The sequence below is a fragment of the Condylura cristata genome, unplaced genomic scaffold, assembly GCF_000260355.1.
Source record: "Condylura cristata isolate star-nosed mole 26May11 unplaced genomic scaffold, ConCri1.0 scaffold00028, whole genome shotgun sequence".
In the NCBI taxonomy this organism is placed as follows: domain Eukaryota; kingdom Metazoa; phylum Chordata; class Mammalia; order Eulipotyphla; family Talpidae; genus Condylura; species Condylura cristata.
Window position 1 is genome coordinate 16,879,250 of NW_004567129.1, and position 23,397 is coordinate 16,902,646.

The window sequence follows — 23,397 nt, forward strand, 5'->3', positions numbered from 1 at the left end:
GTGGGGAAGTAAGCTAGACCTTTCAGACACTAAGGACTTCAGGCAAATAAGAAAAAGGAAAATGTATCATGAGCTTGGCTTTTCATGGAGAAATGTTTATTTGCAGCATTTGCCAAAAACAGCTTTGCAGCAGCCACTAGTCATATGTGGCTGTTGAGCACTTAAATGTGATCCGTACAACTGAGGGACCGAACATCACTTTACTAGTGCATGCGGCTGGCAGCAACTGCACTAGACAGAGCCATGCGAGGCAAACAGTACGAAAACCTCTGATGTCAGGTGTGCCCTCTTGCCCTGTGACACACTGTCGCGTGGGAAGGTGAATTACACAGGGAGATGAGGTGTCTTCCCGCCTCCAGTAAGACGACAAAGCATCTCTACTTCTCGATCCACCCACTTCTCTTCATAGTTTATTTTGTACATCTTTAAAGTACACTCGTTCCTGTCTACACAAAGTTAACTAAACCTGCCAGAAGTGATTAAGTTCTGCCTGTACATGTGCTCAGACCTTCCTGTTGCAGCTGTAAGACCAGCAGGCTTTTGGTTTCCCATCTGAGCTATCCACAAAGGTACAATTCAGTGCTAAAAGTAACAGGCAGACTTACATGTCTAATCTAGTCATCTTAGTCCTGTAGGCATAGAAACAGGATTACAAAATACTCCATTACAAAACACGCCATTATAATGTGTTCACTGCTGTTTATGGACTCACTGAGGTCTGCCAACACTAAAGGGCTTGACATCTTCACAAACCCCCTATGCAAAAGAGGTTAGCGCTCTGGAAGGGTTGAAGGAAACAACAAATATCTAGTGAGATTAATTTTTGTGGTGAAGCTTGAGTGCTGTACAAAGTCTCTGGCATCCCCACAGAAGGGTTCATGGGAGGAGTCTATGCAGCATAGACGCAAAGGATGCTGTCACCAACCAGTGGAAGACGACTTGGCTCACAAAGCAAGTATGAGGCTACCCCAGGTGTGAGGCCCTTGCTCCCCAAGAGTCTCTGGGGCAGCAATTCCTGGGGCTAGCTGGTCATTTACTTCAGTGAAAAAGCTAAAGCCTGAGTCAGGGATCCTGAAGACATGGGTACTCTTAAAGGACTGGCTCCAGAGGCCCCCTGGGGTAGCTGCCAGCTAGGCTCAGCCAGGAGTCATGTTTATGTAGTCCAGGCAAGTAAGCCTCTGCACAAGACTCCCTGTTTTGTTGTCAGGCAGGAATTTCCTGTTTCAGTCAATGTCCTACCGTGTCCTCACAGACATTCCCTGACCCAAAGGCAGCTTTGATCACGCTCCCTTGAAATGTCTGCCCGGATGATGATCAGTGGCATCACATTTGTACGATCCAGATGTTCTCTCTGCAAAGCGACCTGCATTAGGCGGGCCCTGCCACTCTGGCCTGCTGGAGCATGAGAATGTAGCCTTCCAGTCATGTCGTATGTTGAGGAGCAAGCTTGAGGTTGAAGCAACTTTTTTCCCGGAATCCACTGATCTCCGCAAGGAGAAAACAAGTGCCCACAAATACCAAGCTCATCTGGCCACTGTAGCCTAGGGACCTCGGGGTAAGTGGGGGCAGACAGGGCAGGTGTGTACTACCCCTGATGCACACAGAGGCCACTGGAGTGTAAACAAAGCCTGGTGGCAGGCACAGGTAGAGGACCAGCCTTACATGAGGTTTTCAGGAAAAGAAAAGGACCACTTCTAGCACCGAGGTGAGCTTGTTTGGGTCTGCACAGCAGTCCCCACTAGCCCTCACAGTGGAGCAAGCTAAGTGATGGTCTGGGTCCGTGAGCCAATGACAGCTAAAAGAATTCAGGTGATACTGCTGAATTCTAGAATAATTTCTGCCCTCTTAAAGTCCTCACCAGAAACCCAGAGATTTATGTTCTATCAACTAGAACAAAAAGCTATGTAAAATAGAAGATAATCCTTCAGGGCGGTATTGCAGATTTCTGATTCATGAGTTTATGCATTTGCCCTTGCTACACTTGACCAAGGTGCTTACAATCATGATCTACCCATATACTAAGGTGTGGACATGAGTAAAAAAATCTTTGAAAGTTCACTTTGCAGGTAAGGTTCAACAGAACATTGTGCTAAAGCTGAGCAAAAAAAAATCTGGTCAGAGTCTTACTCACCGCCACAAAGAGGACCCTCTAAGGCCAGAGTGGCTTGGCGTTGGGTGCTTGACATTTTTAAACACCATCACCTCATTGCATCCTGTAGTTGAATGAACACCAATGCCTTGCTAGAACTGGGTTCTGGATTAATATCAGTTAAGTAATGAAATACAAGCCTTTCCTGCAAGAACAATTTAGAGCCACAGGAAGATGTAGCATTTCAGGGCCCTAAATTCGTATCTTGTAGCTGGGCAGAGGAAAACTTCCCATAAAGCAGCCCCTTTGGTTCAGACCTCAAAAGTTCAGAAACTACCAGTCACTCCCACTTCCCTCATTGCTAACTCCCTGGCTGTTTGTAAGGGCTGCATCGAACCACCAGAAATACAATTAATCCAGGGCCCCACCACCACCAGCCTCTGAAGTTCCTACCTCCTTCCCGCCAGCCCCAGACCCTGAGTCTCCTCCCACAGCTTACCAATGCCTGACCGCCTGAGCAGGCCTTCAGCGCTAAGCACCCCCGGTGTAAGCCAACAGGCTCCTTTAGTACAGGCAGGGTTGGGGCACAGTCTTGTCATCTGGAATCTGGTGGCCATGACCACAGGTAGCCAGCCTTCCAGGCTGCAGGGGATGTCACCTCTGGCATCTAGTCAGTTTTACTATCAACCCTTCTTTCTTCATCTACATCTAGGTCAGTCAAGACGCAAAAGCAAAGCCCCTGTGTGACTTTGGTAATAGTGGCTAAAGGAAAATAGAGAAAACAAGAGTTTAGCAAACAGCTGCAGCATCAATCTGAATACCACAGGGCTAATTAAAGCATATTTGACACTCCTTTCCCACCTGTCCCTTGGGTCCCGTGTGCCAGATTTGGCTCCTCACCCCACCAAGTATCACTGCCCTCCTTTCCATGTCCACCCAGAAAAGTCTGGTGCATGACCTCTCATCTTCGCAAACTCTTGGGAAGCAGTTTTAACACTCAAATGGGATTCATAGAACTAAAGTGATGGTGTCCAGATAAACAGTGTGGAGTGAAGTCTCCTGGCCTCCAGAGCCTCGCTGGGATGCAGGAAGCAACTAATAGCCCTACTGCTGCACATGCTGGTATAGACACAGACACACAGGCACACACACACCGAGTGATACGCTTACCCAGGACATTCCGAATAAAGAGCGGCCTCCGAGACACTGGCAGGTAAATACCCAGGAAGTAGACAGGTACTCCAGAAAGGGCGATACCGATGCCAATGAGGGAATTGATGGTGTCGCTGCAGAGGGGCACAATCACCAGAAACAAGGAGCATATGCAGAACACGATAGGGAAAAACAGGCTCAGCTGAAATGGAGGGAAGTTAAGACATTAGGTGAGTGGGGCTGGGGAAAGGCTATCGGCAAGAAGACACCTTGGGGAGATGGCCCATCCCTCCTCATCTGCCCAGAGGTGCTGACCTTGAGAGGCCGGGGACGGTCAGGCTCCTTCCAGCGAAGGTAGAGCTGTCCAACCACAGATAAGCCCACAAAAAACCAGTAGCTGAAGCTGAAGTAGTTGATGAGCAGGAACACATCCTCCACAGTGAGATAGATGAGCGCCATGGTGCACTGTAGGAAGGGCAGGAAAGACTGTTGTCACCAGGCCGCCCCAGGCACTCCGCCGTCAAAAGCAGCACAGATCTGCTAACTGTAGACTTGGCTTCACCCATTACGTCCAGGCCTTTTATTCTTAGGATTGACTTATTTATGCATACAGAACTGGGGTACAGGCCTTTTCAATGACCCTTTGACACCCAATGGGTGCTTTCAGCCCACTAACCTTCAGATGGTTTCTCTCCCTCTTGGGTACCCTTCCTACACTCAGTGCCTCTCTTCTTTTTGTGAGCACAAACCAGACTCTCTTCTCCTGAGGCCCCCTTCACTTCCATGCCCAACCCCGACAAGAATCACACTGTGATGACAAAGGACACTACTGCAAGTGATCCCAACTGCCTGGCACTCAAACAAGGAAAATGCCTCTAGAACCATCCTGCTGTCCTGGGACCTTACAAATGCAGCCTAGCAAAACAAATCTACTTCTGGATACAGAGGTATGACAGAATTTCTCCTCTGAAACAAAAGAGCTCTAGAAGACAGCAGTCAGATCTTGTCTGGAGACAAGATCAGATTTGCTTAAACTTCAAGAATATGGAGGTCCCCCTGCTTATCTTTTCACCCAGATTATCAACGAAGGATTTAAAACCAAAAGAGCCTGCTCTGGAGAGTGTACAGGGACCCTGTGTTGAGAAGGGAAAAAAGCATGAGGGACGGGGATTCATTTCAAAGACAATATGACAGATCTCTAAATCTACAAATTGAGTGCTATGCCAACCAAAATACTGAAAGGATGTTGTTATTTTGATAAAATGATACCAAAATTTATGAAAACAAATGTGAGAATTGCCGAGAATTCAAGGAGGGGGAAAGTATCTTCAGCTTCTCTTTAGTTCAGATATTCAATACAAAGCTAAATAATGAAGCTTGGTGCTGATGGGGAGAATTAATTAAAATTATACATTTGGGGGCCTCCCTAGTGGCCTAAGGAGTTAAAGTGAGCACTGTGAGCTATCCAAAGCCACGGCAACATGAGTTCCACCCCCCGCCAGAGAGCTGACCCACATGGCACAGCAGACCTCTCTTGTCCTGTCTGCTGCTCCCCTCAGTAAATCTGCCTGTTCTGCTCCCCCCACTCTGTCCATATACTCCAGTTCTTATATGCATAAATAAACGATACATTTGAGGGGCAATCTTAAGTACCCTAAACCTAAAAAATTAACTGTAATTATTTTTACATGATAAAAATTTGACAATCATGGAAAAATTGATGATTCAATAAATAATAATGGTCTACCTGGCTAGTGATTGAAGGAAAATTAAGTGAATGCTCACCTCTATTCACCAAAATATAAACTCCAGATGAGTCAAAAAAAAACTTTTTTGAAGAATTTTTTTAGAAGATTTATTTATTTGTGCATGCACGAACTGTGGTACAGGCCAGAGGTGCGGGGGATGAGAGGCTTCACCAGAGACAGAGTGGGGAGCAGAACAAGCAGATCGATGAAGTACACTGCTGAGGGGAGCAGCAGATGGAACAGGAGAGGTCTGCCGCGCCATGTGGGTCAGCTCCCTGGCCAGGAATAAAACTCATGCCGCAGTAGCTGTGGAAAGCTTCACAATTCTGTGCTTTAACCCACTGCACCACCAGGGATGGCCCTGAGTCCAAAATTTAACTTAAGTAATGAAGCTGTAAGAGAACTAAATGACAAGAAAAATGAACTGAACTTAGTTTGGAGAAAGTCCTTTCTAGGATCTCTGTAAACCTTAATGAAAATTAGGAAATTGTCATCCTTCTTCAGGGTTCTTCAGAACACTTTCATAATTTATTGATTTTGTTGGACTTACTGGCTCTGGCTTACTGCCACCCACTACATATGTCTATGATGTCTGTGATATAAGTAGAGGCCCTTAAAGGGTTGCTGGAGTACAAATGGGCTGGTTTTATAAAATATGATTAAAAGCAAAAGGAGCTAGAAAGATAAGTCACTGACTTGAACAGTAATTTTTATAAATGCATTTCTATACTCTATTGCAGTTTGCCTTCTCTAATATGACAATGTTTTATCTTTGCTTTGCTTTTCAATTTTAAGAAAAAGGAAGAAATATTAAGATGTTGAATAATATCTCAAGAAATTATCTCCCGGGGCCCTCCCTGGTAGCGCAAGAAGTTAAGTCTCAGTACTATGAAGCTGTCGGCAGTCACTGTAGCACAAGTTTGATCCCCGGGTAGGGAGCTGACCCACACGGCACAGCAGACCTCTCCTATCTCACCTGCTGCTCCCCTTAGCAGTGTATCTCAGTCAGTTCACGTGTTCTGTTCCCCACTGTTGCCTTCCTGTACCTCTCTGGCTTATACCCAGTTGTTATATGCATAAATAAATACATCTTTTTTTTTTTTTAAAGAAGCTATCTCCCACTCGACAAAGTCAGCAGAAGTACTAAATACACAGCTATAGCCAGTCCCCACCTTCCCCCAGCAGAGCTTACATTAAACAGTAAAGCAGGGATGGGTGTGAAACGCTCAACATGGATCATAGACAGAAGGTCTGGGAGGTGGCCCTCACGGGAGCCCACAAAGAATAACCTGGAAGAGTAAGAAATAAGTCAGCAGGATCCTTTTATGCAGCTATGCAGCCTCATTCCCCACTCAAACTAGGCTCAGAGTCTTAGAAAAAGGCAGGAGATAACCTCTCATGTTCTGTGTATGGCCAGCATAACCTACCCACCCCTTTATCCACATATATCCCCACACTCCAACCAGACACCTTACCATGATCCACGAATGCCCTACCTGTTGCTACCTACCGACACTCCCAGCCCCACAGCTACTGAATTCACCACCACCCAGATGCTCCCATTTCTCTCAACCAGATACTACACCGTTACCCCCCTCACCCCAACCCACCTCACTGGGTTAGCTCCGTTCTGCCACCCAACGGATTTCATTTTTGCCACAACGGTATTTTAAAGAAGGCAGCCAGGCATCTGTCATGCTTTACATATAGTTCCCCCGAGACCTAATACATGATGTGCCAAGGTGAGCCTGGGATACATGGGACAACCCAAACTTCCTCTCTACCAAACGAGCCCTACCCACCAGACAAACAACAGCAGAGAAGTGAGAAGCCACCCAGAGTAGCAGGAACCATCCTGGAACGCAGAGCACCGGGCTTGGGTAGATATCCCCCAGCCAGGCCTCCTAAGGCAGAGTTGCAATTGGCTCACAAGGCTAGTAATCTGTACCAGGTGGAGGAGAAATGTGCTAAGGGAAATGCTGCAAGGGGTCATGGGTAGGTGAGGCAAAGGTCTCTAGTACAGAGCCAAGATCGCTGCACAGGTAGTAAGAAAAAGTGGCAAAGGTAACCTGGCAGAAACAATCTGCACTATCTTCACATGGCCTAGTGCCCTTCATGTGCAGACCCAGGGCTTACCCTGAGCCTTCACTGCCCCCTCCTCCATCTTCTTGTCAATGTCACAAGATATCTGAGTAGATGTGAAGTCACCTACTAGCTAGCATTTCTTTGGGGAAGACTGGCAGAGCCAGCTGGGATGTCTTGGACTCAAAGAAGGAAAGGACTATGGGAAACACCATCTTCAAGGGTAGAGAGCAAGAAGTCTATCTGTGGGCCTCGGAGTTTTTGTGAAGTGACTGGCAGTCACCTTACACCAATTCCTGGGACACAGAAAGTGCTTACTGACGCCCTCTGGAAGGAGTGGCTCCCTGAAGCGTAACCACAAGGAGCCACACCTAAATAGAGCCATGATGGCAAGCTGTGTTCCTCCCCTCCACTTACCAATCTGTCCTCAACTCATTTGGAAATGTGAGCTACCGGCGCGCATGCGCGTACACTTACACACACACACACACACACACACACACACACACACACACGCGCGCGCGCACGCACACACAATCTCCAAGGGGTAGGGAAAAAGAAGGGTTCTTACAGGCTCACCTGGAGCCTCAGAGAATTAAACACTGGTCTCCTGTTATGAGTTAAACTGAGACACCATACCTTGATGAAGCAAAGATAGATGCGTTGAGGCCCCCAAAGCAGGACAGGGCGACAGCAATAGGAATGGTCCAGCTGAACATGCCAAATGTCTGGTCAGCGAAAGTCTGGGGGCAGAACACAGAGAGGCATTTGGCAAGCAGGAATCCGTAAGCCTCCTGCATCTAAGCTCCCAGGACAAACGCTGTCACCGCAGGCAGCCCACTCTGGCCTAGATCCATCAGCTTGCCCTGAAGAGCTGGGTTGGCTGCAGAAAGAGAAATCAAGCCATTCAGTCCCATAAGCTGACAAGCAAATGGGGATCCCAAAAGACTCACCACAGCCACAGCATCACTGTTAAGGACATCTGAAATGCTCAGCACTGTGTAATAGGCCACGTTGGTCAGGATGTAGATGAACGTCACAACTGGCATAGAAATCCCAATGGCCAGGGGCAAATTTCTGTCAGGACAAGTGAGACAGGACTATCTAGAACCAACCTCTCCTTGAGGTCAAAGTTCTCCCAGGGATTTTTTTTTTCCTGAGTTTTCAACAGTTCCCTGGCCTCTGGCTCCTCACCCCCATGTGGTCTAGGGTGGGTTTGTACCCCAAACCCAGGGTATTTCTACTGAATGAGAGAAAGACAGGGGAAGAAGGAGGGAAGACAGAGTGGGGCTGAGGGGGAGAAAGAGAGAGAGAAAGGTCATGATCATTACTTGATCCTAGCCACAGAGCAAACAATGGGTACCGCTGGAGGAGAGGCTAGAACCAGGCTGGGAACTGACTTCCCAGAATAAATGTCAGGGCCCCGGCTAGTGTCTGCACCAGAGTGCTGGCTGTGCTGCCCCAAAGGCCCTCTCGAGGGAGGCCCCGGGATGCGCCAGTGTAAGCAGGAGGGCAAGGAGCCAGGGGCTGTCCCATCCTACCCCACAGTCCCTCTGAGCGAAGGAGAGGGAGTAGAAGAAGGACGAGAGGCAGAGGAAGAGGAGGGGAAGAGGAACAGTGTGCCCACTCTGAGCAGGCGTTCCCGTCAAGTTGGGGATTGACAATGACAGTGTGATTGTGCCTTTACCTTTCTGGGTTTTTTATTTCTTCTGTTACAAAATTAAGGGTGTCCCAACCTGAGAAAGAAAAGAGGGCAGAGAAGAGGGCGAGAGAGATGTGTCCCATGTCCCAGGAGGAACCCTTAAAGGCATTCTGAAAGTGCTCAGAGTGTCCTGTGTGAGGCAAAGGTAGATGAGGGGGTTCAGGGAGAAGGAAGAGGAAGGAGAAAGGGGAAGAGGGGAGAGGAGGCAGGATGGGAAGGGGAAGTAAAGAAAAGGAAGGGGAGATGGCAAAAAGGAGAAAGGAAAGGAAAAGAAGGTCAAGGGAAGAAGAGGGCAGGGGAAGAAAAAAACATCATTTAATACCAAGGCAAAAATTACCACCAGCTCCCTGCCCTTTACCACCCAGCAACAAACTCAGAAAGTTCATATTCTTTTAAGAAAACTAGACACTCTCAGAAAAAGTAAAAAGCTTTCCTTGCTGCCCTCTGTCTGATGTGATAACAATTTTTCCAAAGTTCTAATGAGTTTCCATTTCCTGCCCGCAACCTCAGAGCCAGCCACAGTTCTTCCTATTTTCTAAAAAAAAAAACCCTGTTTCACATTAAAGGAGCCATTTTTGATTAACATTTAGACCTTCCTGTGACACTAGTCCTCTTGGCCTAAGCCAGTACGGTTTGATCGAAAGGCTCCTTGGGCACAGAGAGAGCTCTGTTGCTATACTTGGTGTGGCACAGTTACATGAGAGAGGAACGGGGACCTTACACCTGGGCTTGGGATGGGCCTGAGTCACCACCCTTGCAGACCCAGCCTGGGCACTTGTCCTTCTTTTAGAAGACACTGGACACTAAAGACTTGAAGCCAGGGGTCTGACACCAATTGCCCTGGCCAGAGAGCTTCAGACACACTGCAGGTTATTACCTAGACCCAAATATGAAAGGAAGCCTGCTGTCACTCCTGCAGAAAGCTAGACCGGCCCCTCAGTGAGGCCAACAGCCCAGTGCTTGTAGCCAAAGGAAAAATAAAGAGTCCCTGTGGCCCAGAGGCACCAATCATCACACACAGCAGAGGTTCCTTAAAGCACAGATCTTGGAGGAGTACTCAGCGACCCCAATTTTTTGACTTCAGGATGTTCTTGAGACTTGAGGGACATCAGATGAGTGGTTATACTAACCTGGCATACAAGCACAGAGGTCGGATCCAGCTGCCTAAGAATCACCCAGGACATTTCTTAAAATGTTTGATTTCTAATTAACCAGTTGCTCCCACAGGTATGAGCTGGGGGAGGGGGTAGAAGCAGAAAAGGGGAGGGGTACAGTTTGTCTCAGCTCCCCAGGTAATTATTAATACAACCAAATTCAGAGACATAATCTGGAAAACTGAATTGTTAAAGGATTGGACAAAGACTCCTCAGAACTTCTCTAAGAGCTCAGGAGATCCTGGTAGACTTGTTACCCTCACTGCCTGTCTGCTCTGACACAGGAATGAAACCCTTAAAAGTCAACATACAGGAAAGTCAGTGCCAGCGTCACAGTATTTTAATATTTTGTTGAGAGCTGGCTTTGGAGGAAATACTAAAAGCAAATTCAGATGAAAAATAGAGCCTGGGGCTTCCCTGATGGGGCAGGGGGTAAGTTAACTCTCAGCACTATTACTCTATCACCACTGCAACCTGAGTCTGATCCCCAGCCAGGGGGCTGACCCACATGGCTCAGCAGACCTCTCCTGTCTCGCCAGCTGCTCCCCTCAGCAGTATTTTAGTACATCTGTTTTGTGGTTTGTTTGTTTGTTTTTTTAAGATTTTATTTATGCATCCAAGAACTGGGGCACAGGCCAGAGGTGCAGGGCGTGAGAGGATTCACCAGAGACAGAGTAGGAAACAGAACAGGTAGATTAACTGAAATACACTGCTGAGGGGAACAACAGGCGAGACAGGAGAGGTCTGCTGCGCCATGTGGGTCAGCTCCCTGGCCGAGGACCACCGAACTGATGCTGCAGTGGCTGCTAACAGGTTCGGAGTGCTGCACTCCAACCCACTGCACCACAAGGGAAGGCCAGTACATCTGCCTGTTCTGGTGCCCAATCTGTCTCTGGTGAATCCTCTCACTACTAACCCCAACACTCTGGTCTTTAATACCCCAGTTCTTGGATGCACAAATAAATCTTTTAAAGAAGAAAAACAGGGCCCTCCCTGGTGGCACAACAGGTTTATGCATAGCACTATGAAGTTAGCGCAACTACTTCAACATGAGTTCGATCCCCTGCCAGGGAGCTGACCCACATGGTGCAGCAGACCTCTCCTGTCTCACCCGCTGCTCCCCTCAGCTGTGTACCTTGTTGATCTGCCTGCTCTACTCCCTACTCTGTCTCTGATGAATCCTCTCGCCGCACCTGCACCTCTGGCCTGTAACCCAGTTCTATTTGCATAAATAAATAAATCTTTAGGAAAAAAAAGAAAAAGAAAGCCTGCAAGATAACCACTCATTTCAACACCTGTCTTCCTACCACGCACATACCCTCCCAGTCCTCTCAAGCATTCTTAGGCTCTACCTGGGAGTAATAGACCTAAAACAGGAACACACACTATCCTCATTGATTATTTTTATAACCTAAGTGTGGTCCAAGTTTCTAGAGCTCCTAGGCCCTGGCAGGCTTCCTGTAATACTCTCAACCTCCACAAAGGGAAAGCAGCTCTGAGGGAAGGTGGACTCAGGGCCAAGGCAACCTGACCAGAGTCCAGGGACTCCTAGGTCACTGGCATACATGGCCCAGCGTGGATGTAGAGAGCTGAGTAATGGAGCTAACAGTGACCCATGTCTGCCTCTGGGACCCCAGAGGGACTCCTGGAGTCAGCCACCCTCCTCCCTACCTTAAGCCCTTCTTACCCTGGCACAGTTTAACAAGGCCCATGACAATGATGGCAAGAAGCGCCAGGACCTTGGCATACGTGAACGTGTCCTGCACACGTGTACCCCACTTGACGTAGGCACAGTTCACAAACGTCAGCAGACCTAGGAGGAAAACCATAGAGTCACTGGCAGCTTGAACTGAGGGCAGAGAGGCCCAACATCCTTTACAAAGAACATCACTTTTATCTTATCTGCCTACTGTAAAGGGGCCAATCACTAGTCACCAGAACGGGCAAACAGGGGACAGTCCCCATCTGCCCAAGCTGAGGGATAGCCACACATCCCATTACTGTTGACAAGTGAGCTACACACATTCATATAATTCAGTAGCCAGAACCACTTCTGTAAATGCCCCCACCCCATGGATGGTGGACTTGACCCACTCTTCACCACTCAGCCTCCCAAATTTCCAGAGGAGGCCTAAGACTTCTCCATGACTATATAAAACATAGGACCACCAATAAATTGAGTTGAATTTGAATGCAGGTGGTAGGCCACCTGAGAATTAGAAAGACAATGTTTTGTATGTAAATGTGCAGGGCAGGGGGGCCTGTTAAGTGCTGGACAACTTCACATTCATCCTCACATTTAATTCTCACAATCCCCAAGTACAGACATTCCTATTCCCATCTTAATGATAAAGGAAATGAGACTGATGGAAGCTAACTAACAATCATTCCTAAATGAATATGGACCCCACTCCCATTTCTATCCAAACCTCTAAATCTGGGGAGGTCCATGAAGAAGCACTTGGGGGTTCCCACAGCTCAGTCAACAGGGCTCTGATGGCTGGGCCCTACGCTAAAAGTCCCAGCCTTTACCCTTCTAAAAAGGGGCTGTTCTCATCCCAGGGGAGGGGAGTGGGGCACAGAGGAGACCCAAATAGCAAAGGTATTCCACAGTGACACCTCTTACCTCCAAAAATAGAACTTTTATGTGAACCTCAAGAGTTATCACAGGATCTGTTGGCCTCATCCTCCAGGCCACTTCTGCTTCCTCCTACCAGCCAGACTCTCCAGATTGGTGCCAGATAAACATATAAAAGAATCATCTTTCCTCTTCTTCCCCCCACAGCCAACAGCATCTCCCACTCTCAAGGTAGCTCACCCCTACTTCCTTGTAAACTCTTCCAAATAAACCAGCCAGCCCCTCACTGAGCTCTATCACCCCTGAATTCTCCAGCACTTTCACTTCACAGCAGTTTAACTTCTCAAGCTGTAGTCAGGTAGACTTGGACTCAGGCCAGTCTCACCCCCAGGAGACTGTAAATTCTCTGGGGCAAACAAAAGCATATTGTTTTTTTTAAACTCAGTGTCAAGCCAAGAGGGAAACTGCTGAGCCCTTGTTGGAATGAAGGTGGCAGTGACTTTCACTTAACTGCCAGTTCCCTCGGGGGCTGTCAGAAACTGGAAGATCTCCACTCCAGCCTCCAGGAGGGGACTGCCTGGGACCAGTCTGTGAAATAGCAAACGGGGCAGAACATTCTCCAGGGCACTTCAAGAGCTTTCACTCAATACAATGGTGGTCACCCAGGTGCTTATAGGTCTGTTAGCACCTGGCTGGTGATGAGGGTTGCGATGGTCAAGATGACAGAAGGACAAAGGAATGCAGGCTGCTGGCAGGTTTCCCCAGGACCTGCCGTGCTTATCGCTGTGCTTCCTGGTGCTAAACCTAGATCAACTGACGCAGGACGGCCTGGTGGCCTGGCTGTAATAATCACCGGTAATCCACAGGCCCCTGTGCTATACAGTAGCATAACTTGAGGTACCTGCTGGATCCTGTCCTAGGAACTGTTCCTCCTCTCCTGTCATGGCTGATCTGTCTAGACACTGGACTCAAACTGTACTTAGTGAATGATCTCTCCTGACACCAATTAGGGAGATTACCAAAGACTGAATCTATCTAACATTAGCAACAGACAGGGCCACAGTAAAGTTAGTCATACACAAGCACTTGTAACAGAGAAACAATAGCCACAAGAAAGCAGAGGAAGGAAGCAGGACTCCAAAAAAGCAGCAGAAGAGAAAGGCTGTGCAGCTTGTGAGAACAAGGCTGAAGGCAAAACATGCAGAGGGACCCAGGAGACAGAGACAGACAGAAAGGGACAAAATGGGATGGAGAAAAAGATGCACATGCCCACCGAGAAAGACTATCTCCCAGAAACCTGGCTGTGTTCCCCGAGCTTCTAGTTTGCAGGGCAAGATGTGGCTGCAAGACAGAGAAGAGAAGCTGACACTCCCCTGCCCCAGACCAGCAATCTCTCCTTCTGCCCCTACCTCCGTCCACAGAGCTAGATTTCCCACAGGGCTGTGGCCCCAGTAAATGAAGTAAATATTGTTCATGGTAGCACTTCAGTGAAAATACAGCAGCCTCTTCCCAAAGACCACTTGAAAGGACATAAAGTTACCTCTGGGGAGGAAGAGTGAAGCTCTGAGGGAAGGAGACATTTTCCACTATATATATCCTTTTATACTTTTATTTACCACACACGTATGCTTCTTTCTTAATAAAATTAAAAAATAATTCGCAACAGCGTGAGGCCAGGGAACAGGACCAGAGGTTGGGTAAGGGGAGTAAGGCCATGAAACTGTCAGGGACTGTGCAGGGCCTCCCGAGAGAGGAAGCCTCCCAACGCTGGCCCCAGTACCTCATTGCCTCACCCTCTTCTCAGGCCTGCCAGAACAGAGATCTCCCAGGACAGGCTGCCAGGCAGAAACCATGTCCCTTGACTGTTGTCCTGATTCTAATTAAGAAACAAAATGTCACCATCTGATTTACACCCTCCTTCCCTCTCAAAACTCCCATCCCCATGGAGTGCATGACAGACACTGACTCTACTGGAACCCAAAGTCAACATGGCCAGGCCTGCAGGCCAGGGACTCACACAACTGCCACCATGAAAACACCCAGGCTTGCCTCGTCCCTTCACTCATACCCTTGCACCAAAGATGCTGGAACCCTCATGAGGATCTTCAAGGCTCTCTGGGAACTTGATGCTGAGAAAGGAGTATTCAAACAGCAAATCCAGACTCAATTCCAAAAGAGAAGCGAAACCCCAAAGTCCCTCTGTGTCCTAATATCTGTTCTGCCATTGTTTCTTAGCAACAGGGGTTTCAGCTGGAGTCATGGCTGCCCAAAATAAAGTTGCTGTTTCCCATTCTCTACTACAGGTAGGAATGACCAGGTAACTTGGTTCTGGAAGGATATGAGTGAAGTTTCACAGGAACAGAATGTCAGGGAAGCACATCTGTGAGGCGGCAGATGCCTTTCTTTGTCCTGTCAGCTACAGTGCAGGTGGGACAGCGAGGGCTTGAGCAGCCAGCTGGACCCCTGACGCACAGCCACATGCGGAAGACAGCAGAAAAGTAAGACAGAAGGGAGAATCCTGTTCCTACTAAATGATGAAGTCATGCTACCAGCCCCACACTGCGCCTTTTCCCACATGCGAGAAATAAACTTCAATATGTATGAGCTTTGCTGCTTTTGCCTCTCGTTCTCTGACACCTAGAGGAATCCTGAATAATGTATGTGCCCAGGGACAGGGCTGCGCCTCCCCTGCTCTGCTGAAGAGCAGTGGCGGGGGAAGCCCAGCCCAAGTCCTGCGGTAGGCACAGCCCCCTCTCCCCAGAGAGGAAGGAACCTTTCCAATTCCTCCCACACTCGGGCGGGGTGTCACTCAGGGCATCCAAGGCCAGGGGTGCAATCCTTAACAACAACAAAGTGGGAGAAAGGAGAAAAACAACTACTAGGAGAGAAAAGTTCTACTGTTCAGTAAAAGCAAACAAACCCTCCCAAATGCAGAACCCACGATCAAGAGCAACTTCTTGGAATTGTATGACTTGGAATTGTGAGGGACAGGCCTTCTTAAAAAGATGTTTTCTCAACTACATACTATTTTTATTTATATATTTTTTGCACTGCTGGTAACTTTGTTTTTCCCACCAACATCCCTTGGGTCCCCTTGAAGCTTTCTCCTTCCCCCCCACCTCTTATGTCAGAAGGCTCACTTTGTTTATTAAATGTACATGCAAAAAAAAAAGGAAAAGCCCCCTTTTTTTAAAGCCTCCTGGCTTTTTATTACACACACACATATATAGTAAGCCTTATTATAAAATTTTCAGTCTTATTATAAAAATTTCAAGTGTGTATGTATGTATACAGAGTAGTTAGTTGGGGTCTTGAAGCAACTACAGTAAACACACAATCCTCCTAAGCCTACCACTGGCAGAAGAAGAAAGCTATTTCCTGTCCATCGCAACAACTCACCAAAACAGGGAAGCATCTCCTTCCTACTGAGGACTGTGCCCAAGTCAGAGTCTGCGTCTGAGATAGCAGAGGCCACAGGAAGTCCCTGAGGCATCCTTGGAGTGCCTTCACTCCAGGTTCACCATGGCAGTCTCCCTCCCCTTCCACCTTTTCCTTCACTGTCAGCCTCCTCAAACAAACCTCAGGGACAATGCTGCCAGCAGGCCTCTGCTTTGTTGTCACCCTGTGTTGAATTGACTTTCATATTAAAACCTTCCTGGCAGGCCCTCCCTGGTGGCGCCATGGATTGAAGCACAGCACTGAGAAGCTGGAGCCACTTCCGCATGAGTTCCATCCCCGCCTGCCCGGGAGGTGACCACATGGCGCGGCAGACCTCTCCTGACCTGCCAGCTGCTCCCCTCAGCAGTGGACTTTGTCGATCTGCAGTTCTGCTCCCAGCTCTGTCTGTGGTGAATCCTCTCACCCTCCGCATCTCTGGCCTGTACCCCAGCTCTGTATACAAATAAATAAATCTTTAAAAAAAAAACAAAAACCGGCCCTCCCTGGTAGCGCCATGGATTGAAGCACAGCACTGAGAAGCTGGAGCCACTTCCGCATGAGTTTGATCCCCGCCTGCCCAGGAGGTGACCACATGGTGCGGCAGACCTCTCCTGACCCGCCCCCTGCTCCCCTCAGCAGTGTACTTCATCGATCTGCCTGTTCTGCTCCCCACTGTCTCTGATGAATCCTCTCACCCTCCGCATCTCTGGCCTGTACCCCAGTTCTGTATGAATAAATAAATAAATCTTTAAAAAAAAAAAAAAAAACCTTCCTGGCAAATAATGTGTGAGGATACACCACAGGCAGAATCCCAGTGATAAAAGGCCCCAGCACGCCTCAGCCAGAACATCACCTCTGGCGTTCAGAACAAGTACTCTTAAAGTGCTGACTGCCTTGCCTACAGAGACTATTCCTGGTCACCAAGCCAGAGAGAAGGGCCCAAAGGCTTCAAGAACTCCCATGTTCCCCCCACAGTCCCATAAGTGAATAAGAGCACCTAAGCTTACTGGGTTCAGTCTGCAGCCTGAGGCCCAACTCTCCACAGAAGATACCAAGATGCAGAACCTGTAAGAGGAGACTGCACCTCAAGTATAGCAATTGTCAATCTCAATACTATAGACATTTTGGGTCAGACAAGTCTTATTCGTGGGGCTATCCCATGCACTACAGGGTTTTCAGCAGGCTTCTAGGTCCCCATCATCGCTGCCAGCACTACTCCCTCCCAACAGCACATGGAGAATCCAGACCTTGCCAAAATCCACTGTGGAGCAGACTCACCTAGGGTTGAGACACACTGCTCTAGGATAATGAGTTACTGAGACAACCTGAAATGCAAAAGTAGCTGTTTGCCTCTCCCTGCCAGTGTAACCTGGGCCCCTGTAGCCAGGATCCAAACAACAGTGCCTTCAGGGGCCAGGGCAATGACCCACAAAAGCAAAGGCAAGAATTGGATATAAAACAGAGGGAGCAGAGAACTACAGCAGACTGGAGAGTATGTACTCCACTTAAAGGGACCAACCACTACCTATATTCAGCTGACTGTGTAAGGCAAGAGCTAGGGTCCAAGTTTGCCAGAACTTGTGACTTTTCAAGAGAAAGAGAAAATTCTAATTTTCAAATATGCAACTAATTCACAGTTGATTATAATCCTGTTCAGGACAAACTATCTGTAGGCCAAGTCTGCCACGTGGATCACCAACTGCGGTCTTTGCCCTACAGGGGACTATGTGGAGCCTGTCTGGGCCGGTCTTTCTACTACGGGTCCTTAATGCCTACTTTGGTATGGCTATGGTTCTTTTTAAAAAATATTTATTTAATTACATATATCAGAACTGGGGTACAGGACAGAGGTGCAAGAGGATTCACCAGAGACAGAGCAGGGAGCAGAACAGGTAGATGAAATACCTGCTGAAGGGAGCAGTGGGAGGGCCAGGAGATTCCTGTCAGGCCATGTGGGTCAGCTCCCTGACCAAGAACCGAACTCATGCTGCAGTGGCTGCTGATCGCTTCATAGTGCTGTGCTTTAACCTACCAGTATGGCTATGATTTCTTTCAATCCTCTCTAATGTGCCAATTCCAAAACGAACTTAATTTTCTTTTCCTGCAAGCAGGATTAGGTGCACCCTGGATTCAGTGCAGATTTTTGTTTTTTTCCCTCTTTATGACCTAATTGGAATCTTCCAATTTATGTCCCTTGAAACCAGGCTGCTCTCACTGACACCCCACTCAAGGAGACGCCCTCCAGCACATCCCAGCTTTGTTGGATGACCCATCAGCCTGACTCTGAACCCTAAGTTCAAAGAAGAGAAGATGAACCCTAAAGTCTAGTCAGACAGGATAGGACAGCACACATTTGGTCCCACCTGCAACTAATTTCTGCCTTCAGGCTTGGATTATGGAAGATCTGGGTTTCTGGAACAGGAGGTTCGCAGAAATTCAGATTCTGAGAAATCTGGGTAAAGGTATATTTGAATGAAAGAAGATATAATTTTAATAGGGTGGCCCCCAGGAAAAAGGGAAATTCCAGTTTTCCTGCCTCACCCAAGGGAGGATGGAGCAGAGATGGGAGAAGAAGATGGAAGAAACAGGGGAAGAAAGGAAGAAGGAGGATAGCAAGGAGGAGACCTGGAGAAGCCACATGGAGCAGACAGACTAGTGAAGAAGCTGTACTTGCTTTTCGGTCCGGGACTGTTTGAAACAGATGTGGGTGAGAGACCCGTGGGGTGATTCACAATGGCAGCTTTTGCCTTGATTTTGCTCCTTCTGTCTTAGACATGCTGGGCCTCTTCTGCCCCTTTCCTATGCGTCCCCACTAGAGGTGCCTTGGACCTGTGACAGACTTTTGGGCCTCAGAGGCCCTGTTTTGGGGTAAACCTCTTCGGCTGGACATTTACACACAAAGGAATAGGTAACTTTTGGTGCCTGATTTGGAAACTGTATTCTTCCCCTTTTCTGTATTGCACACTAATTGTATTTAACATCGTGACTTTGCATTTCTCCTCCATTCAAGATATTGGCTCCCAGCATGGAAATGGACTTCTTAAACATAGAGAAAATGGGGGGAAAGTCATAAAGAAAAAAAGACTTAACAAAAATCTATTGTATAAGAAAAATTATATAAAAAATACATTTTAACTTGGTTATTCTTGGAAACTATCCTATGGCTATCATGGGGAAAATACACAGGCACACTCAAGTACTCAAATGAAAAAGTACAAACTCACAGAACCCTCTAGAAAGCAACGGAGAATCTTAAATCACTTTATTTCTTTAGACACAGAGTTCTCTTACAGAATTCTATCCTAAGAAATTATGTAAAAAAGGTCCCTCCCTGGTGGCACAATGCAAGTGCAGCACTACAAGTGAGCCAGCTGCTTCAACGCCAGTTCAATCCCTGCCCCAGGTGATCCTCACGGCTCGACCCGCCCACTGCTCCCCTCAGCAATGTATTTCATCAGTCGGCCTGTTCTGCTCCCCACTCTGTCTCTGGTGAATCTTCTCACCATCTCACACCTCTGGCCTGTACCCCAGTTCTGTACACATAAATAAATAAATCTTTAAATAAAAAAAAGCAGTGTACAAACAAAGTATGATCTGGAGATTTTTTTTTTAATGATAGTGGGCTCTCCCTGGTGGCACAACAGGTTAAATCACAGTACTATGAAGCTATCCATAGTCACTGCAGCACAAATTCAATCCCCAGCCAGGGAGGCGACCCACATGGCCCAGCAGACCTCTTCTCTCCCACCCACTGCTCCTCTCAGCAGTGTATTTCAGTCTGTCTACCTGTTTGGCTACCAACTCTGTATCTAGTGAATCCTCTCACTGCCCCTGCACCTCTGGCCTATACCCCAGTTCTTGTGTGCATAAATAAATAAAGCTTTTAAAAAATGTTTCTTTTGAAGGATATTCCAGGAAAAGGAAAACCCATGATGCATTAACTTTATAGCAGCATAAAGTTATATGCCAATTCTATAAAAGAAATGAAGAAATATTAGAAGTATTCATCTCTTGGTGGTAGATAATGGGTGGTTTGAGGTACCACTAACTTTCTCCTTAATGAACATGTTTTATAGTCAGAAAATTATTCACTTTTAGAGTGTTGAGGCAGGCAGAGTTCCCCTGGCTAAATCCTATCAGACATAAAGCGAGTACCCACCTTCCCCTATCTCAGGGGTATCGGGTATCCTTCAACAGTGGTCTTTTAACAAATTCCTTAGCGTCAGGGAGAGAGGCACACCATATAATCTCCTTACTGCTAACTCCAAGGCACATTCAGTCTATTTTTAACACTGTGGATAAATGCCACACACTGCCAAAGTCCTTGCAAGCAGAGTTATGGAAAGAACAGAGCATAGTTAAGTGCCTCTGGCAGCATGGTGCTATGGAACACCGGGAATTCTGGGCCGCCTCTCAGCTAAAACATGAACTCCACAAGACTGGGGAAATTTACAGCAAGTTGCTCTCCCTTTCAGTGAATTCACAGAATCCCTCTTAATCACCTCATAGGAGAAAAAGGGAAATAAAGAGGGCTCCATCCAGATTTTCAGGTTCTGTTCTCAGAAGCCCAAATATGGGGTTGAAGACGCCTTCCCTCACTGGCCACCGCAGAGCTTGTTTACAAAGTTAAGTGTACAGAAATGTGAAACACCAGTGGGATAGCGCCTTGAGAGCCGTACTGCACCTACCCCTGGCTAGAGATGCCTGGCCAGTTCTGTATGCTGTCACAGTGTCTGAGCACTCATGGCGCCTTTCTTAGAAGCAGTGGAGCTCTTCCTACCTCCCTTCACTGATGCCTTTAATCTAGTTTAAAAAAGAAAAGTTTTCTTATTTTTGAACAGCAAGATAAACACCTCAGGACTGATAGTTTTTTTCTGAGTTAACTTACAACAAGTAAAAAAGAATATAGTATAACATTAAACAAACAGGAAAAAACTGACTAGTGATGTTGACTTGAATCAAAAAAATCTCAAAAGATAAATAGAAGACATCACCAGTTTGTCACACAAGCTGGAAAAAAGAAATCAGAAACAGCCAGGAGCTGAAAGAGTGTGAGACGCCAAAAGCTAAAAAACAGATTCCGACTTCCCCACACCTATCCTGTGCTCTTACTTGTCACTAAGGATCAAGTGACATTGGTGAAATTACCTATTCAAAGGTAAGATATCTCATCAGCCCACCCAAAAGTAAAATATGCTGTTCAAACATAAGGTACCATTAGACATTATTAAGTAACCCACAGCCCCATACATTCTCCCTACAAAGCCCCCAGACTTACATATACAAGCAGCAGCAAGGAGCCGGCAGGCCAGGTACGGGGGCTCACAGGTGGGGAAGGAGGGCTGGATGATGTAGTTGGCAAAGGTGATGGCGATGATGGCCTGACTGGTGGGCTCCACGATAAGCAGTGAGGCCCACAGACGAATGAAGGCAATGAAGCCCCCAAAGGCCTCTAGGATGTAAGCGTAGCTGGCCCCAGACTTGGTGATGGTGGTCCCCAGCTCTGCATAGCAAAGGGCACCCACAACAGAGAAAAGCCCACCAATGGCCCATATGAACAGCGACAAGCCATAGGAGCCAGTGTGTACCAGCACGCCCTTGGGTGAGACGAAGATTCCTGAACCAATCATGTTGCCCACCACCAGGCTAACTCCATTCAGCAAAGAGATCTCCTTCTTCAGCTGCATAGTTTCTGTGGTTGCTTTAGATGGTATCGTGACATCTTCTTGCTCCCTGGATTGGCTGGTCTCAGGAATGAGATGGTAGGTGGGTATGGGGGTCTCCAAGTCCCTGGCTTCCATAGTTAACTTTTCCTTCACACCTGTGTTTACTGTGTGCCTGGAAAAGAACAGAAATATGTCACTCTGAGCTCCAGGAAGTAGAAAAAGGGAGGTAGGAAGAGCTCCACTGCTTCTAAGAAAGGTGCCATGAGTGCTCAGACACTATGACAGCATACAGAACTGGGGTACAGGCCAGAGGGATACAGATTAGGGGGGATTCACCAGAGACAGAGTGGGGAGCAGAACAGGCAGATCTGCTGAAATACACTGCTGAGAGGAGCAGTGGGAGGGTCAGGAGAGGTCTGCCCCACCATGTGGGTCAGCTCCCTGCCTGGGGACGGAACTCATGCTGCACTGTCCACAGTAGCTTTATAGTGCTGCGCTTTTAACACACTGCACCACCGGGAAGGGCCCTGCCTCATCTTTTTAAGGAAGAAATCTGATAGGCTATTTGATTCCCACCCAGAAGTCAGTCCTGTAAGGTCACAAGATAAATTCCAGAGGTAAGAATGGGATCTGCATATCATCTTCCTAGAAGCCTCTCATCTACTTAACAAAAGTGGATGTGCCAGAATCTTGTGTCATGGTGCCCAGGACAAGGGAACCACAGCCACTCAGGTGTGAGTAGTTCTCAGGGCAAAATCCCACCTCCACAACACCCCTGCCTCACCAGTCCCAGTCTGCGTCCAGAGTCCAGACTTGAGCCCAGTAGAAAAATGCTCCCCTGGGGCACTAATAAGCATTCCTCCTGCCCCAGGGATGTGAAGCCATCTAACTCCTGCTCAGCTGAGGTCTGGTTCTGAGGCAGCAACACTTCTCTTACTTCTGGCACCACGCCACGCAAGTTTCCTTATAAGGCACATGGGAGCATATTTGTTTTCACGTGTCTGTCAGGTGAGCCCAGGCAGCCATGAAAACAAAACCAGGAAACAGCCACAGAGCCCATATTCTCACTAAGAGAGAGATGAAGAGGCCACCTTTCCCACTCAATACATGCAAGCAGAGAAATGTGACCCCAATGACCACTCCAGTCTTCCCCTATGCTATAAGATCATTGCTGCAAGGACAAAGACTAGGACTATTAAGTATTCTTTTTGGACTTCTGACACCAGATGTGTGGGTTTCCTAAACATCAAGCAATGCTGTGACACCAGCTGGATGTCCTGTAATTTAACTCAATTCAGACACTACTCACCTGGAAAGAACACCACATCCCCCAGGTTAAGGGCTCAGTCCTACAAAACACCCCCCTCCCCAATTTCAGACTCCCTGGCAAGTCCAGATTGTTACCTATGCTTCTGGCCAAATGGTTATAGGTTCCTGTTTGCCCTTCCTTGGTTCGCTTCATTTGTTAGAGTGGTTCGCTGAATTCAGGTAAACAGTTTACTCATTAGATGACCATTTTATGATGAAAGCTACAACTCAAGTACAGCAAGATGAGAGATGCACTGGTATGTGAGAGCAGCATAAAGTGCCCACTGTCCCTCTGCCTTCACCACTCTCCCAGCACCAGCACATGTTCACTATCCAGCAAGCGCCACACACCATCCTTCAGGGTGTTTTATGGAGGCTTCGTTGCAAAGGCAGGGCGAGTAAATCACTGGCCTCTGGTGATGGATTCAGTCTCAAAACTCTCCCCTCCCCAAACGTTGGGACTGGACTGAAAGTTTCAGT

General features: G+C 47.6%; 1 protein-coding gene across 2 annotated transcripts in view; it reads right to left on the reverse strand.

The window, feature by feature from the left end:
• Window positions 1–94: 94 nt before the first annotated feature.
• Window positions 95–23,397, reverse strand: part of SLC7A6 (solute carrier family 7 (amino acid transporter light chain, y+L system), member 6) — a 29,253-nt gene continuing 5,950 nt past the window's right edge. Inside the window, exons 2-11 of one of the 2 annotated variants that reach the window (XR_001145887.1) lie at window positions 21,222–21,781; window positions 11,615–11,740; window positions 8,759–8,903; window positions 8,025–8,148; window positions 7,711–7,814; window positions 6,182–6,278; window positions 3,557–3,706; window positions 3,260–3,443; window positions 2,589–2,851; window positions 95–1,395 (exon numbers count right to left, since the gene is read on the reverse strand). Coding sequence is in view for 1 of the 2 variants with exons in the window: in XM_004690443.2 (XP_004690500.1) it covers window positions 2,757–2,851; window positions 3,260–3,443; window positions 3,557–3,706; window positions 6,182–6,278; window positions 7,711–7,814; window positions 8,025–8,148; window positions 8,759–8,903; window positions 11,615–11,740; window positions 21,222–21,744 (1,548 nt within the window). In the remaining variant the exon portion in view is untranslated. Of the gene's footprint in view, window positions 2,852–3,259; window positions 3,444–3,556; window positions 3,707–6,181; window positions 6,279–7,710; window positions 7,815–8,024; window positions 8,149–8,758; window positions 8,904–11,614; window positions 11,741–21,221; window positions 21,782–23,397 lie in introns of both variants that reach the window. The other variant, XM_004690443.2, reaches the window with a different exon arrangement.